The 16,501-nt window shown below is 44.6% G+C and overlaps 1 protein-coding gene across 1 annotated transcript; it reads right to left on the bottom strand.

Moving 5' to 3' along the window:
* Nucleotides 1-1,144: 1,144 nt before the first annotated feature.
* ankrd53 (ankyrin repeat domain 53) lies at nucleotides 1,145-13,976 on the bottom strand (the record flags this gene model as incomplete). The annotated part of the gene is made up of 4 exons (XM_079804207.1): nucleotides 1,145-1,343; nucleotides 9,196-9,360; nucleotides 11,331-11,533; nucleotides 13,890-13,976. 4 exons carry the CDS (start codon nucleotides 13,974-13,976, stop codon nucleotides 1,145-1,147), a joined length of 654 nt encoding a protein of 217 aa, XP_079660333.1.
* Between the last annotated feature and the right edge of the window lie 2,525 nt (nucleotides 13,977-16,501).

The raw sequence follows: 16,501 nt of genomic DNA, 5'->3' as shown, positions 1-16,501 counted from the left end.
TTCTTATGCTTTGTTTGTTCAGCTCTAACGATGATTTTTTTTGTAGTGAAAAACGATTCAATAAACTTGATAAACCATCAGTTAAGTTTGGCCATCATTCGGACGGGATATACGCTACAATCTGTGTCCAAAAACATCTTGGGAAAAGGTTTTCACACTGACAGCTGTCATTGTAAGATATAGCAACTCCGTTTGTTTGTCCGAGTTAGCAACAGTAACTAAGAGGGGCGGGGCTTACCGATAGGTCAATTGGTCAGACGGCCCAGTGTTTTGTTATTGGTCCGTTTACTCATCACGTGTCTAAAATGAAACAGCCATTATCATATCTGAATTTGCTCAGCGCTTGATACACAGTGATACGAATGCATTTATACTTGTATGATATTTCACTGGACCAGCGCGGTTTGGAAAATTAATGGATTGATTCGGCTGCGGGCGCCATCTCCTGGCAAGACATGGGAATTTATTCTCTCACAGTGCATTATGGGTATTTTCTAGCCGTTGAGCGTACATCAGTTGTACACTCATTATTGCAGTGCATTGTGGGATTGAATGAGTGCACTCAATTACGTCCACTATGGTTTCCGACGACATGGATGTCCCCTAAAATAGTGCCCTATTTAAGGGTATAAGGGGCGATTTCGCACACAGCCAGCGTCTTCTCGACGTGTCTACAACACAAACCAAACTCTTCCGGTCTCAGCTACAACTACAGTGTTTAAGGGTCAAAGTAGACATTGTTCATGGGAAGCCAATGAAGAGCATAGACTGGCATTATGCAAATGCATTACCTTGTTATGTAGGTTCGTAACAGGAAGTGAGACTGAGACTGGAATTGCTGGCAACTTGTTTCAGGAGTTCAGAATCGAGTCTCTTTTTTAGGAGACAGTTTCTTTATTTGACATGCACATTGATATATAACATTTTGTAGACCTTTTATCTTCCCAAACAGCAATATTACATACTCCATAAAAGGTCATTTTCCAAGAAGCATAATAGGGGCGCTTTAACAAACTACTATTCCATGCAGAACAGAAGTACTGCATCTCTACTTAGTGCAACACCAATAGTATTGAAAAGTAAAAGTGCATTCCTCTGACATTTATTGAAAATCTGACATTGGTCTCTGTAGATCACAGCATGTCTAATAGTGGCCGGGCTTCAACTCCTCGGCGAGGTGCATGGCCACCTCAGTCCAGGGAGAGTCTTTGTTTTTTAGGGACCGACCCAATCGAGGCAGATCCAGCACACTGAAGCACTGGAGTTGCTGGAGATCATGTAGCTGTTTGGTGTTCACCTTCTCATGCTGCTTGTCTTTTTGCCACATGGCATCTTTCAGAAACCTGTTGCACAAACACATTTATGTTCATTTGCATTATGTAACAAAAATACCACAGATTTCAAATGAAAAAACTGTTCTGTCATGAGAACTCTTGTAGTGTTTGGTATGGTAATGAGCATTGCAATGTTGATGTATTTGGTATTGGTGGAATAGATCTGCTACACTGCTGCTGCTGCTGCTGCTGCTGTTATTGCTGTTATTGCTGCTGCTGCTGGTTATTGCTGCCAGGGCTTAAAAACGGAAAAAAATATCAATCGGTTCACTCCGAGCAGAATCGATATTATAGCGTTTCCGTTTTTGCGTTCCTCAATAAACATTACTGTTCCGAAAACGGTTTGATTTGAAAAAATACCGGTTAATAACGTTATTTTAATTTAGCCTATACAAATATGTATAAATAGACTTATTTTTCACTCAATAATAATAATACACATGGTAATTAAACTTGAATATTTATTTCATAACATTTTTAAAACCACAACAGAAATGCATGCATTAATTACAAAGCATAAACAGCGGACCTGTTTTAATGGAGCGTTAGACAATCTAAAGTGGCCTCTTATGCCTAATTCTTTTCAGAAGAGTGATAACATTCTTTGTACATAACTTTTTTTCAACACGACTTGTTTTAAAAATTGCATGAATAAAGAATAAATAAACTGGATAACCATTGCTCTTTTAATGCACCGTCAACTGGTAATTTCAAAGCAAACACTGCGCAACACGTCCTTGCATCACATAATCAAATTCAGTCAGCTAATAAAGCTTGATCATTTAATGCAATATTACATACCATTTAATACGAAGCATCAACCGTCTATATAGAAAACATTGACCTGTCCTGTATTGGCAATCTGAAAGACTATAGGAAAAATGTTTGATAGATGCTAGTAACCTACTTGGATAGGCTTAAACATAATCCATAAACTAGCCTAAATCAGACTATTTGAGCTTAAAGGGTTAGTTCACCCAAAAATGAAAATGATGTCATTAATTACTTACCCTCATATCGTTCGACACCCGTCAGACCTCCGTTCATCTTCAGAACACAAATGAAGATATTTTAGTGTAAATCTGATGGCTCTGAAAGTCCTCCATTGGCTCAATGGTACTCTACACTCTCAAGACCCTTAAAAGGTACTAAAGACGTCGTTACAAAGTCCATCTCACTACAGTGGTTCTACAATAACTTTATGAATCGACGAGAATAGTTTTTGTGCGCAAAAAAACCCTAAATAACGACTTGCATAGTGATGACGATTTCAAAATACGGCCTCATGAAGCTTCGAAGCGTTATGAATCAGTGAGTCGAATGATGATTCGGATCGTGTGTCAAACCGACAAACTGCTGAAATTTGGCGATTCAAACCGCTGAATCGACTCACTGATTCATAACGCTTCGAAGCTTCATGATGCTTTGTTTTGAAATCGTCATCACTATGTAAGTCGTTATTTAGGGTTTTTTTGCGCACAAAAACTATTCTCGTCGATTCATAAAGTTATTGTAGAACCACTGTAGTGAGATGGACTTTGTAACGACGTCTTTAGTACCTTTTAAGGGTCTTGAGAGTGTAGAGTACCATTGAGCCAATGGAGGACTTTCAGAGGCATCAGATTTCAACTAAAATATCTTAATTTCTGTTCCGAAGATGAACGGAGGTCTGACGGGTGTCGAACGACATGAGGGTAAGTAATTAATGACAGAATTTTCATTTTTGGGTGAACTAACCCTTTTAAGTCCGTACTGCTTATTTAAACGTTCGAAAAGAATGTCCTCCAATACCTGCGCTTTCATTGTAGACCTCAGCGGAGAAAGAAATGTACTTGAGGCATGAAAATGCGCACTCTACACCGACTTGCGTTACCGGTAGATTCATAGATGATGGTGCGCGGGCATTTCACTCACGCTTGATCCGTCAACGTCACATGCTGTACTACTCAATTCATGATTGGTCACTGCCAAATTAAAATATTAAAGAGAACGATAAAATAACGTTATTAACCGGTTAATGGCCATTTCAAATTAACATTTCTGTTCAGAACGATTCAAATTGATTTTGATTTCGTTTTTGTTCCTCTTAATTTCTTTTGTTTCCGGTTTTCGTTTTCGTTCCTTGAACCAGTTTAGAGCCCTGATTATTGCTGCTGCTGCTGGTTATTGCTGCTGCCGTTATTGCTGCTGCTGCTGCTGCTGCTGCTGTTATTGCTGCTGCTGCTGCTGCTGTTATTGCTGCTGCTGCTGCTGTTATTGCTGCTGCTGCTGCTGCTGTTATTGCTGCTGCTGCTGCTGCTGTTGCTGCTGTTATTGCTGCTGCTGCTACTGTTATTGCTGCTGCTGCTGCTGTTATTGCTGCTGCTGCTGCTGTTATTGCTGCTGCTGCTGCTGCTGCTGCTGCTGCTGTTGCTGCTGTTATTGCTGCTGCTGCTGCTACTGTTATTGCTGCTGCTGCTGCTGCTGCTGCTGTTATTGCTGCTGCCGTTATTGCTGCTGCTGTTATTGCTGCTGCTGTTGTTGCTGCTACTGCTGCTGCTGTTATTGCTGCTGTTATTGCTGCTGCTACTGTTATTGCTGCTGCTGCTACTGTTATTGCTGCTGCTGCTGCTGCTACTGTTATTGCTGCTGTTGTTGTTATTGCTGCTATTATTGCTGCTGCTGCTGTTATTGCTGCTGCCGTTATTGCTGCTGCTGCTGCTGTTATTGCTGCTGCCGTTATTACTGCTGCTGTTATTGCTGCTGCTGTTATTGCTGCTGCTACTGTTATTGCTGCTGCTGCTGTTATTGCTGCTGCTGCTGCTGCTACTGTTATTGCTGCTGCTGTTATTGCTGCTGCTACTGTTATTGCTGCTGCTGCTGTTATTGCTGCTGCCATTATTGCTGCTGCTGTTATTGCTGCTGCTGCTGTTATTGCTGCTACTGCTGCTGCTGTTGTTATTGCTGCTGCTGCTGCTACTGTTATTGCTGCTGCTGCTGTTATTGCTGCTGCTGCTGCTGCTGTTGTTATTGCTGCTGCTGCTGCTGTTGTTATTGCTGCTGCTGCTGCTGCTACTGTTATTGCTGCTGTTATTGCTGCTGCTGCTGCTGCTGTTATTGCTGCTGCTGCTGTTATTGCTGCTGCTGTTATTGTTGCTGCTGCTTTTATTGCTGCTGCTGTTATTGTTGCTGCTGCATCTGCTGTTTTTGCTGCTGCTGTTATTGCTGCTGCTGCTGTTATTGTTGTTGCTGCTGCTGTTAATGCTAATGCTGCTGGTATTGCTACTGTTATTGCTGCTGTTATTGCTGCTGCTGCTGTTATTGATGCTGCAGCTGCTGCTGTTTTGCTACTGTTATTGCTGCTGCTGCTGCTGTTATTGCTGCTGCTGCTGCTGTTATTGCTACTGTTATTGCTGCTGTTATTGCTGCTGCTGCTGCTGCTGTTATTGCTACTGTTATTGCTGCTGTTATTGCTGCTGCTGCTGTTATTGCTGCTGCTGCTACTGTTATTGCTGCTGCTGTTATTGCTACTGTTATTGCTGCTGTTATTGCTGCGGTTATTGCTGCTGCTGCTGCTGCTACTGTTATTGCTGCTGCTGCTACTGTTATTGCTGCTGCTGCTGCTGCTACTGTTATTGCTGCTGCTGCTGCTGTTATTGCTGCTGCTGCTGCTGTTATTGCTGCTGCTGCTGCTGCTGTTATTGCTGCTGCTGCTGCTGCTGCTGTTATTGCTGCTGCTGCTGCTGTTATTGCTGCTGCTGCTGCTGTTATTGCTGCTGCTGCTGCTACTGTTATTGCTGCTGCTGCTGCTGCTGCTGTTATTGCTGCTGCTGCTGCTGCTGTTATTGTTGCTGCTGCTGTTATTGCTGCTGCTGCTGTTATTGTTGTTGCTGCTGCTGTTATTGCTGCTGCTGCTGGTATTGCTACTGTTATTGCTGCTGCTGCTGTTATTGCTGCTGCTGCTGTTTTGCTACTGTTATTGCTGCTGTTATTGCTGCTGCTGCTGCTGCTGTTATTGCTACTGTTGCTGCTGCTGTTATTGCTGCTGTTATTGCTGCTGTTATTGTTGCTGCTGCTGTTATTGCTGCTGCTGCTGCTGCTGCTGTTATTGCTACTGTTGCTGCTGCTGTTATTGCTGCTGCTGCTGCTGCTGTTATTGCTACTGTTATTGCTGCTGTTATTGTTGCTGCTGCTGTTATTGCTGCTGCTGTTATTGCTACTGTTATTGCTGCTGTTATTGTTGCTGCTGCTGTTATTGCTGCTGCTGTTATTGCTACTGTTATTGCTGCTGCTGTTATTGCTGCTGTTATTGCTGCTGCTGCTGTTATTGCTACTGTTATTGCTGCTGTTATTGCTGCTGCTGCTGTTATTGCTGCTGCTGTTATTGCTACTGTTATTGCTGCTGTTATTGTTGCTGCTGCTGTTATTGCTGCTGCTGCTGCTGCTACTGTTATTGCTGCTGCTGCTGCTACTGTTATTGCTGCTGCTGCTGCTGTTATTGCTGCTGCTGCTGCTGTTATTGCTGCTGCTGCTGCTGCTGCTGCTGCTGCTACTGTTATTGCTGCTGCTGCTGTTATTGCTGCTGCTGCTGCTGCTGCTGCTGTTATTGCTGCTGCTGTTATTGCTGCTGCTGCTGTTATTGTTGCTGCTGCTGCTGTTTTTGCTGCTGCTGTTTTTGCTGCTGCTGCTGCTGCTGTTATTGCTGCTGCTGCTGCTGTTATTGTTGTTGTTGCTGCTGCTGTTATTGCTGCTGCTGCTGGTATTGCTACTGTTATTGCTGCTGTTATTGCTGCTGCTGCTGTTATTGCTGCTGCTGCTGTTTTGCTACTGTTATTGCTGCTGTTGCTGTTATTGCTGCTGTTATTGTTGCTGCTGCTGTTATTGCTGCTGCTGCTGTTATTGCTGCTGCTGCTGCTGCTGCTGCTGCTGCTGCTGTTATTGCTACTGTTGCTGCTGCTGTTATTGCTGCTGCTGCTGCTGCTGCTGTTATTGCTACTGTTATTGCTGCTGTTATTGTTGCTGCTGCTGTTATTGCTGCTGCTGTTATTGCTACTGTTATTGCTGCTGTTATTGTTGCTGCTGCTGTTATTGCTACTGTTATTGCTGCTGCTGTTATTGCTGCTGTTATTGCTGCTGCTGCTGTTATTGCTACTGTTATTGCTGCTGTTATTGCTGCTGCTGTTATTGCTGCTGTTATTGCTGCTGCTGTTATTGCTACTGTTATTGCTGCTGTTATTGTTGCTGCTGCTGTTATTGCTGCTGCTGCTGCTGCTGTTATTGCTACTGTTATTGCTGCTGTTATTGTTGCTGCTGCTGTTATTGCTGCTGCTGCTGTTATTGCTACTGTTATTGCTGCTGTTGTTGCTGCTGCTGTTATTGCTGCTGCTGTTATTGCTACTGTTATTGCTGCTGTTATTGCTGCTGCTGCTGCTGCTGTTATTGTTGCTGCTGCTGTTATTGCTGCTGCTGTTATTGCTACTGTTATTGCTGCTGTTATTGTTGCTGCTGCTGTTATTGCTGCTGCTGCTGCTGTTATTGCTACTGTTGCTGCTGCTGTTATTGCTGCTGCTGCTGCTGTTATTGCTACTGTTATTGCTGCTGTTATTGTTGCTGCTGCTGTTATTGCTGCTGCTGTTATTGCTACTGTTATTGCTGCTGCTGTTATTGCTGCTGCTGCTGTTATTGCTACTGTTATTGCTGCTGTTATTGCTGCTGCTGCTGCTGTTATTGCTGCTGTTATTGCTGCTGCTGTTATTGCTACTGTTATTGCTGCTGTTATTGTTGCTGCTGCTGTTATTGCTGCTGCTGCTGCTGCTGTTATTGCTACTGTTATTGCTACTGTTATTGCTGCTGTTATTGTTGCTGCTGCTGTTATTGCTGCTGCTGCTGCTGCTGTTATTGCTGCTGTTATTGTTGCTGCTGCTGTTATTGCTGCTGCTGTTATTGCTACTGTTATTGCTGCTGTTATTGCTACTGTTATTGCTGCTGTTATTGTTGCTGCTGCTGTTATTGCTGCTGCTGTTATTGCTACTGTTATTGCTGCTGTTATTGCTGCTGCTGTTATTGCTACTGTTATTGCTGCTGTTATTGCTTCTGCTGCTGCTGCTGTTATTGCTACTGTTATTGCTGCTGTTATTGTTGCTGCTGCTGTTATTGCTACTGTTATTGCTGCTGTTATTGCTGCTGCTGTTATTGCTACTGTTATTGCTGCTGTTATTGTTGCTGCTGCTGTTATTGCTGCTGCTGTTATTGCTACTGTTATTGCTGCTGTTATTGCTGCTGCTGCTGCTGCTGTTATTGCTACTGTTATTGCTGCTGTTATTGTTGCTGCTGCTGTTATTGCTACTGTTATTGCTGCTGTTATTGCTGCTGCTGTTATTGCTACTGTTATTGCTGCTGTTATTGTTGCTGCTGCTGCTGCTGTTATTGCTACTGTTATTGCTGCTGTTATTGTTGCTGCTGCTGTTATTGCTGCTACTGTTATTGCTGCTGCTGCTGCTGCTGTTATTGCTACTGTTATTGCTGCTGTTATTGTTGCTGCTGCTGTTATTGCTGCTGCTGCTGTTATTGCTACTGTTATTGCTGCTGCTGCTGTTATTGCTGCTGCTGTTATTGCTGCTGTTATTGCTGCTGCTGCTGCTGTTATTGCTACTGTTATTGCTGCTGTTATTGTTGCTGCTGCTGTTATTGCTACTGTTATTGCTGCTGCTGTTATTGCTGCTGCTGTTATTGCTACTGTTATTGCTGCTGCTGTTATTGCTGCTGCTGTTATTGCTACTGTTGTTGCTGCTGCTGCTGCTGTTATTGCTACTGTTATTGCTGCTGTTATTGTTGCTGCTGCTGTTATTGCTGCTGCTGTTATTGCTACTGTTATTGCTGCTGTTATTGTTGCTGCTGCTGTTATTGCTGCTGCTGTTATTGCTACTGTTGTTGCTGCTGCTGCTGCTGTTATTGCTACTGTTATTGCTGCTGTTATTGTTGCTGCTGCTGTTATTGCTGCTGCTGTTATTGCTACTGTTATTGCTGCTGTTATTGTTGCTGCTGCTGTTATTGCTGCTGCTGTTATTGCTACTGTTATTGCTGCTGTTATTGTTGCTGCTGCTGTTATTGCTGCTGCTGTTATTGCTGCTGTTATTGCTACTGTTATTGCTGCTGCTGCTGCTGTTATTGCTGCTGCTGCTGCTGTTATTGCTGCTGTTATTGTTGCTGCTGCTGTTATTGCTGCTGCTGCTGTTATTGCTGCTGCTGTTATTGCTGCTGCTGTTATTGCTACTGTTATTGCTGCTGCTGCTGCTGTTATTGCTACTGTTATTGCTGCTGTTATTGTTGCTGCTGCTGTTATTGCTGCTGCTGCTGCTGCTGTTATTGCTACTGTTATTGCTGCTGTTATTGCTGCTGCTGCTGTTATTGCTGCTGCTGCAGAGCAAGTAAGGGATTTAATACTGCCAAGAACTACACTCACTGCTATACAATAATAGCGTACATGAGTTACCTGTAGCAGATCTAAACATGTGGAACGGGGGAAGGTGCAGGCGCACAGCAAATGCTGACCAGTATTTGAAGGTTGAATAGCGAGCTCATTGACTACTGATACAGCAGGAACCAATCAGCTGTGCCCTATATAGAATTATATGATTGCAAGCAGGTTGAGTGAAGGACCTATTAGCCCGCACCATCTAGAGTTTCATGACAGAAATTTGTATTTCAGTTGCTGCCTTAAATGTTTAATCAAATTGAATCTCGTATAACTTAAAAAATGCTTAAATTATTTTGTAATAATATGTTGCTATGACTTGATCAGTTTTTGCACATATGCAATATCATGTAAACAAACACACTGAGGTGTTAATAACATGCAGTAATTGTCACTAGCACCTGATACCTGGCAACGACCCTGTGGCCCCAGATACGAGCGAGGTCGAGCGGTGTGTGACCCCTCTTGTCCTGAGCGTGTGTGTCTGCTCCGTTTCTCACCAGCGTCTCTGTGCAATCCATCAGACCTTCTGCAGCGGCCAAATGCAGTGGAGTCAATCCTTCATCTGTTGCGCTGTGAATACAACAACACTGAGGTAGCGGACGCAATGACATGCTTCTGACAGCCTGGCTGCGGTGCTAATCTTAATCATGCTAACAATTGACAAGGTCGTCTGTATGTGTCAGTACACTCTTAAAAATAAAACTGCCTTTGTTGTGTTTACCCTGTTTGAAACTTGAAATGGGACTCGCAACAGAAGGGTCTTGTTTTTAATATTTATAAAGGATATAGCTAGTTCAAATATATAGCAATAATCAGCTGTACTGAATTCTGTCCTCTGAGTCCAGACGTCTTTGGGATGTGCTGGAGGAGACTTTACAGAGTGCTGGACTCTTGCATTGTCAAAACAAGATCTTCTCTAATAATGTACGCACCTAAGTCTCTATTTTAAGTTCAAAATCGGAGCCTGCTGAATCTTGACATTGTCATCCTGTAATATGGCCATGATGTGCTTTCCTACGTGGTTGTTTTAGAAATGAAAAGCTACACACTCCATTTAGGGTTAGAAGAACTGTTGCCAAACATATAACATGCTAGAAACATAATAATCAATGATCCAATCATAGACTCTTAAGCATATGGCTTTTTAAATCCAAACAGTGACTACACTGATCAAGCATAACATTACGACCACTGACAGGTGACATGAATAACACTGATTATCTCTTCATTACGGCACCTGTTAGTGGGCGGGATATATTAGGCTGCAAGTGAACATTTTGTCCTCAAAGTTGGTGTGTTAGAAGCAGGAAAAATGCGCAAGCGTAAGGATTTGAGTGAGTTTGACAAGGGCCAAATTGTGATGGATAGACGACTGGGTCAGAGCATCTCCAAAACTGCAGCTCTTGTGGGGTGTTCCCGGTCTGCAGTGGTCAGTCTCTATCAAAAGTGCTCCAAGGAAGGAACAGTGGAGAACCGGCGACAGGGTCATGGGCGGCCGAGGCTCATGGATGCACGTGTGGAGTGAAGGCTGGCCCGTGTGGTCCGATCAAACAGACGAGCTACTGGAGCTCAAATCGCTCAGGAAGTTAATGCTGGTTCTGATAGAAAGGTGTCAGAATACACAGTGCATCTCAGTTTGTTGTGTATGGGGCGGCACAGCTGTAGATCAGTCAGGGAGCCCATGCTGACCCCTGACCTCCGCCCAAAGCGCCAACAGTGGCACGTGAGCATCAGAACTGGACCACGGAGCAATGGAAGAAGGCGGCCTGATCTGATGAATCAAGTTTTCTTTTACATCACATGGATGGCCGGGTGTGTGTGTGTCGCTTCCTGTTGAACACATGGCACCAGGTGCACTATGGGAAGAAGGCGAGCCGGCGGAGGCAGTGATGCTTTGGGCAATGTCCTGCTGGGAAACCTTGGGTCTGCCATCCATGTGGATGTTACTTTGACATGTACCACCTACCTAAGCATTGTTGCATGTTCACCCTTTCATGGAAACGGTATTCCCTGGTGGCTGTGGCTCTTTCAGCAGATAATGTGCCGCCACAAAGCAAAAATGCTTCAGGGATGGTTTGAGGAGCACAACAACGAGTTTGAGGTGTTGACTTGGCCTCCAAATTCCCAGATCTCAATCCAATCGAGCATCTGTGGGATGTGCTCAACAAACAAGTCCAATCCATGGAGCCCCACCTCAAAACTTCCAGGATTTAAAGGATCTGCTGCTAACATCTTGGTGCCAGATACCACAGCACACCTTCAGGGGTCTAGTGGAGTCCATGCCTCGGGGCTGTTTTAGCAGCAAAAGGGGGACCAACACAATATTAGGAAGGTTGTCATAATGTTATGCCTGATCGGCGTATATCCAAAGTAACTAATAAGTAAAACTGACTGATAAAAGTATAAAAAAAAAGTTTATACTTATATTGTTTACCAACGTTAATGTATTGCCATTGTTTGTTTGTTTGGCTTATGTTCATTATTAAATATGAATCTTAGAGAGTTATCCATGATTACTGTTAAAACACAGGTGTTCATACACATTGATCTCGGCTCTGTGTTCCAGCAGGTACAAGAGGCAGGCGTGAGAGTTTGGGCGGCTCTGAGCGGTCAGCACCATATGGAGGGGTCTGCGTCCCTGAGGACAACCGACATTCACATCCACACCATCACCAGCCTCCACCAGCAGATCCACACAGTCCAGGTGTCCATGAAGTGCTGCGATATGAAGCACGGTGAGACCCTGAAACACACACACACACACGTTTGTTTTTGTGAAATGTGAGGACATTCCATAGGCGTAATGGTTTTTATACCGTACAAACCGTATTTTCTATCCCCTTATACTGCCCCTGCCCCTAAACCTACCCATCACACACACACACACACACACTAACCCTGCCCCTAAACCTACCCATCACACACACACACACACACACTAACCCTGCCCCTAAACCTACCCATCACACACACACACACACACTGCCCCTGCCCCTAAACCTACCCATCACACACACACACACACACTGCCCCTGCCCCTAAACCTACCCATCACACACACACACACACACACTGCCCCTGCCCCTAAACCTACCCATCACACACACACACACACACTGCCCCTGCCCCTAAACCTACCCATCACACACACACACACACACACACACTGCCCCTGCCCCTAAACCTACCCATCACACACACACACACACACACACACACACACACACACACACACACTGCCCCTGCCCCTAAACCTACCCATCACACACAGACACACACACACACTGCCCTTGCCCCTAAACCTACCCATCACACACACACACACACACTGCCCCTGCCCCTAAACCTACCCATCACACACACACACACACACACACACACACACACACACTGCCCCTGCCCCTAAACCTACCCATCACACACACACACACACACTGCCCCTGCCCCTAAACCTACCCATCACACACACACACACACACACACACACACACACACACACACACACACACACACACACACACACACACACTGCCCCTACCCCTAAACCTACCCATCACACACACACACACACACTGCCCCTGCCCCTAAACCTACCCATCACACACACACACACACACACACACACACACACACACACTGCCCCTGCCCCTAAACCTACCCATCACACACACACACACACACACTGCCCCTGCCCCTAAACCTACCCATCACACACACACACACACACTGCCCCTGCCCCTAAACCTACCCATCACACACACACACACACACACACTGCCCCTGCCCCTAAACCTACCCATCACACACACACACACACACACTGCCCCTGCCCCTAAACCTACCCATCACACACACACACACACACTGCCCCTGCCCCTAAACCTACCCATCACACACACACACACACACACACACACACACACACACACACACACACACTGCCCCTGCCCCTAAACCTACCCATCACACACACACACACACACACACACACTGCCCCTGCCCCTAAACCTACCCATCACACACACACACACACACACTGCCCCTGCCCCTAAACCTACCCATCACACACACACACACACACACTGCCCCTGCCCCTAAACCTACCCATCACACACACACACACACACACACACACACACACACACACACACACACACACACACACACACTGCCCCTGCCCCTAAACCTACCCATCACACACACACACACACACACACACTGCCCCTGCCCCTAAACCTACCCATCACACACACACACACACACACACACACACACACACACTGCCCCTGCCCCTAAACCTACCCATCACACACACACACACACACACACACACTGCCCCTGCCCCTAAACCTACCCATCACAGGAGACTGTGCAGTTCACTTTCTGTGAAAAAAAACTTGTTCTGTGTGATTTATAAGCATTTTGAAAAGTGAGGACATGGGGACCGTCCTCATATTTCACCCTCTTTTTTGTAATACCCATGTCATACCCATGTCATTATACACATTTGTGTCCTGATATTTCACAAAAACATGCCCACACACACACACACACATACACACACACACACACACACACGATCATACAGTCGCCCACAACAATATCTGTACTCTTAAATCATTAGATGTAATAAACAGGTGTTTAAAAGGAAGACAAAAGTGTTTGGACAACATCTGTGAGAGCTTCATACATCGCTGGGTAAAATAATAATAAACGAATAATAAAAATGCACAAATAATACATTACTTGGTTTGATATTTAATTATGAATACTATGGATATTATTAAAATTGTATATGCATTTTATTCTTATTATTATGCCGTTTATTTTATGACATTTTAGATGGATTTATTATCTAAATACGTTTTGGGTCCTTTGTATATCCAGTTAATGTAAAATATACTGCCATGAAAGGTAAAACGATCCCAAAAAAAGGAGGAATGAGAGACAGACGGGAGACCCAGCCACCTCATCACCACTGGCCGGCGGAACATTCACCAGTCAATGTAAGTAGAAACTTGATCAATATATTATGTCTGAATGATGTTAAGCGGTTGGAGATGAATTAACAATTGTGGATAAGTATGTAAAGCACGCACGTGTTTGTCAGTGTGCAGGGGGTCGCGCGCTCCCTTCAGAGTCAAACTCAACCATTCACGCGCTCCGCACGCGGCGGCGTGAAACATGTCACTCTCCGACCGAGCCAGCGACCCGCGATCACCCGGGCGACCAACACTAAACATAAACAAATGCAGTGAAGTTATTAGTAGTAGTATTAAATATTATAAGTTATTAACATAAACACCTATACAAAATATTAATTTAAACATTATTAATTAAATCACTTTTTAATACAGAGATATCTTCGCTATAAAGTGTATTGATGTGTATGGATTTAGCATCGAGCAGAAACTCACCTCATGGCCGTTGAGTTTGTTGACGTCTGCGTCTGTTTCCATGGTGTTTCTCCTGTCAATCAAACTCAAGCGCGCTAGCACTTTGTTCAGGCTAGTTGACAAGTATGGACATTTTTAGGATTACATTTGGTTATTTAGTTTTTTAGGTAAAAAAAAAATGAGTCTGCTGGAACTGGTCATCATTAGTTTTTAACAATTTTAATCATTTATTTTTTTAATTCAGTCAGTCAGTGTAAAAGTAGCACAAATATTCCAGTCTCAGTTAATATGAGATCATGGAAAATGCATTTATGCCTGTAATAATTACAGAAGCCATGCTTGCATTTCTGTTGGATAGCCTATGTGCAGTGCATACATGGCCAAGTCAAAAAGGTCAATAAGTCAATAAGTTTGGCCTTTTTACACCAGAATTGCAGATACAAAGTGCACAGTGTAACTAAGAACAACTGGAAAACAATGTAGACAAATCTGCCAAAGTTCAGCTCGCCCTGTGACTGCATGCAGAGATTGATCTATTGATTTGGCATGTGCGGGTTGTGAGCGCGTTGTTTGTGTTTGAGCTCCGTCAAATTGATTCATAATCCTTGATTTTCTCCTTAATACTCGCTTACAAAAGAATGCTTTCTATTATTTACAGCGTGTGAACATATCTCCGATACGATTCTCTATAAAAAACAATCGGATTGCTTTGATATCGCTACTTATATCCGAAATTCCGCTACTAGCCGTAGCCCGCTAGCCTTGCACGCGTGGTAACTTGTTTAACGTTACACCCGGTAAACACTGATAGCTACAATTCGCCATCGTAGCACTTCTGCTACAATGGCGAATAACTCGGATATGTGTCTAATGTTACCTTTGAGTGCAGGCGAGGACACGTTCGAGCTGCATTCGGTGCAGTTGGAGTTGCAGTCGTTGGAGAGGCAGATTCGCGGCCTTCTAGACAGACAAGCTGTGCTGAGAGAGCGGCGAACGGCGCTTGAAACATCACGCGCTGATGCGCACAAGTCAGTGGATACTAACATTTTGACTCCGACCTCGTCTACTCCGCGTGTTTCTCTGCACAGGACCCAAGCACCCAGGACGCGATCATCATCCCTGGCTTCGTTCACTCCGGCACCGACACAGCGCCATGGACCCTGGGTGTTTCCACAGCGGAAGACGCGAGCCAGGACCAGAGCGAGGACCTCTCCGCCCCTCCCGGTCTTCGAGATCTCCACCCGGAACCGCTTCTCCCCTCTTCGCGAGACGGAACGCGACGCTGTGGTCATCGGTACTTCCATCGTCCGGCATGTCCACGCTACCTCAGGTAAAGGCAAGGTTATCACTCACTGCTTTCCTGGTGCTCGAGTTCTCGATGTCGCTGCGCAGGTTCCCGAGATCCTGAACGGTGACGAGCGTATCGGAGCTGTCGTGCTGCACGCGGGGACGAACGACACCAGGCTGCGGCAGACGGAGGTTCTGAAGAGGGACTACAGGAGCCTGATCGAGACGGTGCGCAGAACATCGCCTGAAGCAACGATCATCGTTTCTGGACCGCTTCCCACGTACCGACTAGGACATGAAAAGTTCAGTAGATTATTTGCTCTAAATGAATGGTTAATGTCATGGTGTAATGAACAGAAGCTGCTCTTTGTAAATAATTGGAATCTGTTTTGGGAGCGACCTAGGCTCTTCCGTCCTGATGGCCTTCACCCCAGCAGAATCGGAGCGGCTCTTCTGTCGGACAACATCTCCAGAGCGCTGCACACCACCATCATATGACTAGTAAGTCAAAGTCCAAATAACAGTATTTGCTGTCCTAACTTAATTGACATAAGTACCAATGTAGAACATTATATAGAAACTGTGTCTATTCCTCGTTTAGTGAGGTCAAACATTAAATCTACTGTAGGATCTAGGAAAAATCTAATTGTGATTAAACCAGAAAATCGCAATATTAGTGAACAAAAACAATTTCTAAAACTAGGTCTTCTAAACATTAGATCGCTCACACCTAAGGCGGTTATTGTAAATGAAATGGTCACAGATAATAGTTTCGATGTACTTTGCCTTACTGAAACCTGGCTTAAGCCAAATGATTATTTCGGTCTTAATGAGTCTACTCCGCCAGGATACTGTTATAAGCATGAGCCCCGTCTGATTGGTCGTGGCGGCGGTGTTGCAACAATCTATAGAGATATTCTAAATGTTACCCAGAAAACAGGTCACAGGTTTAATTCATTTGAAGTACTAGTGCTAAATGTTACGCTATTAGATGTAAGAAAGAAATCTGTATTATCTCTAGCCTTAGC

Source organism: Gobio gobio (genome assembly GCF_949357685.1).
Source record: "Gobio gobio genome assembly, chromosome: 2".
NCBI classification, from domain to species: domain Eukaryota; kingdom Metazoa; phylum Chordata; class Actinopteri; order Cypriniformes; family Gobionidae; genus Gobio; species Gobio gobio.
This window is presented reverse-complemented; position numbering and strand designations above follow the sequence as displayed.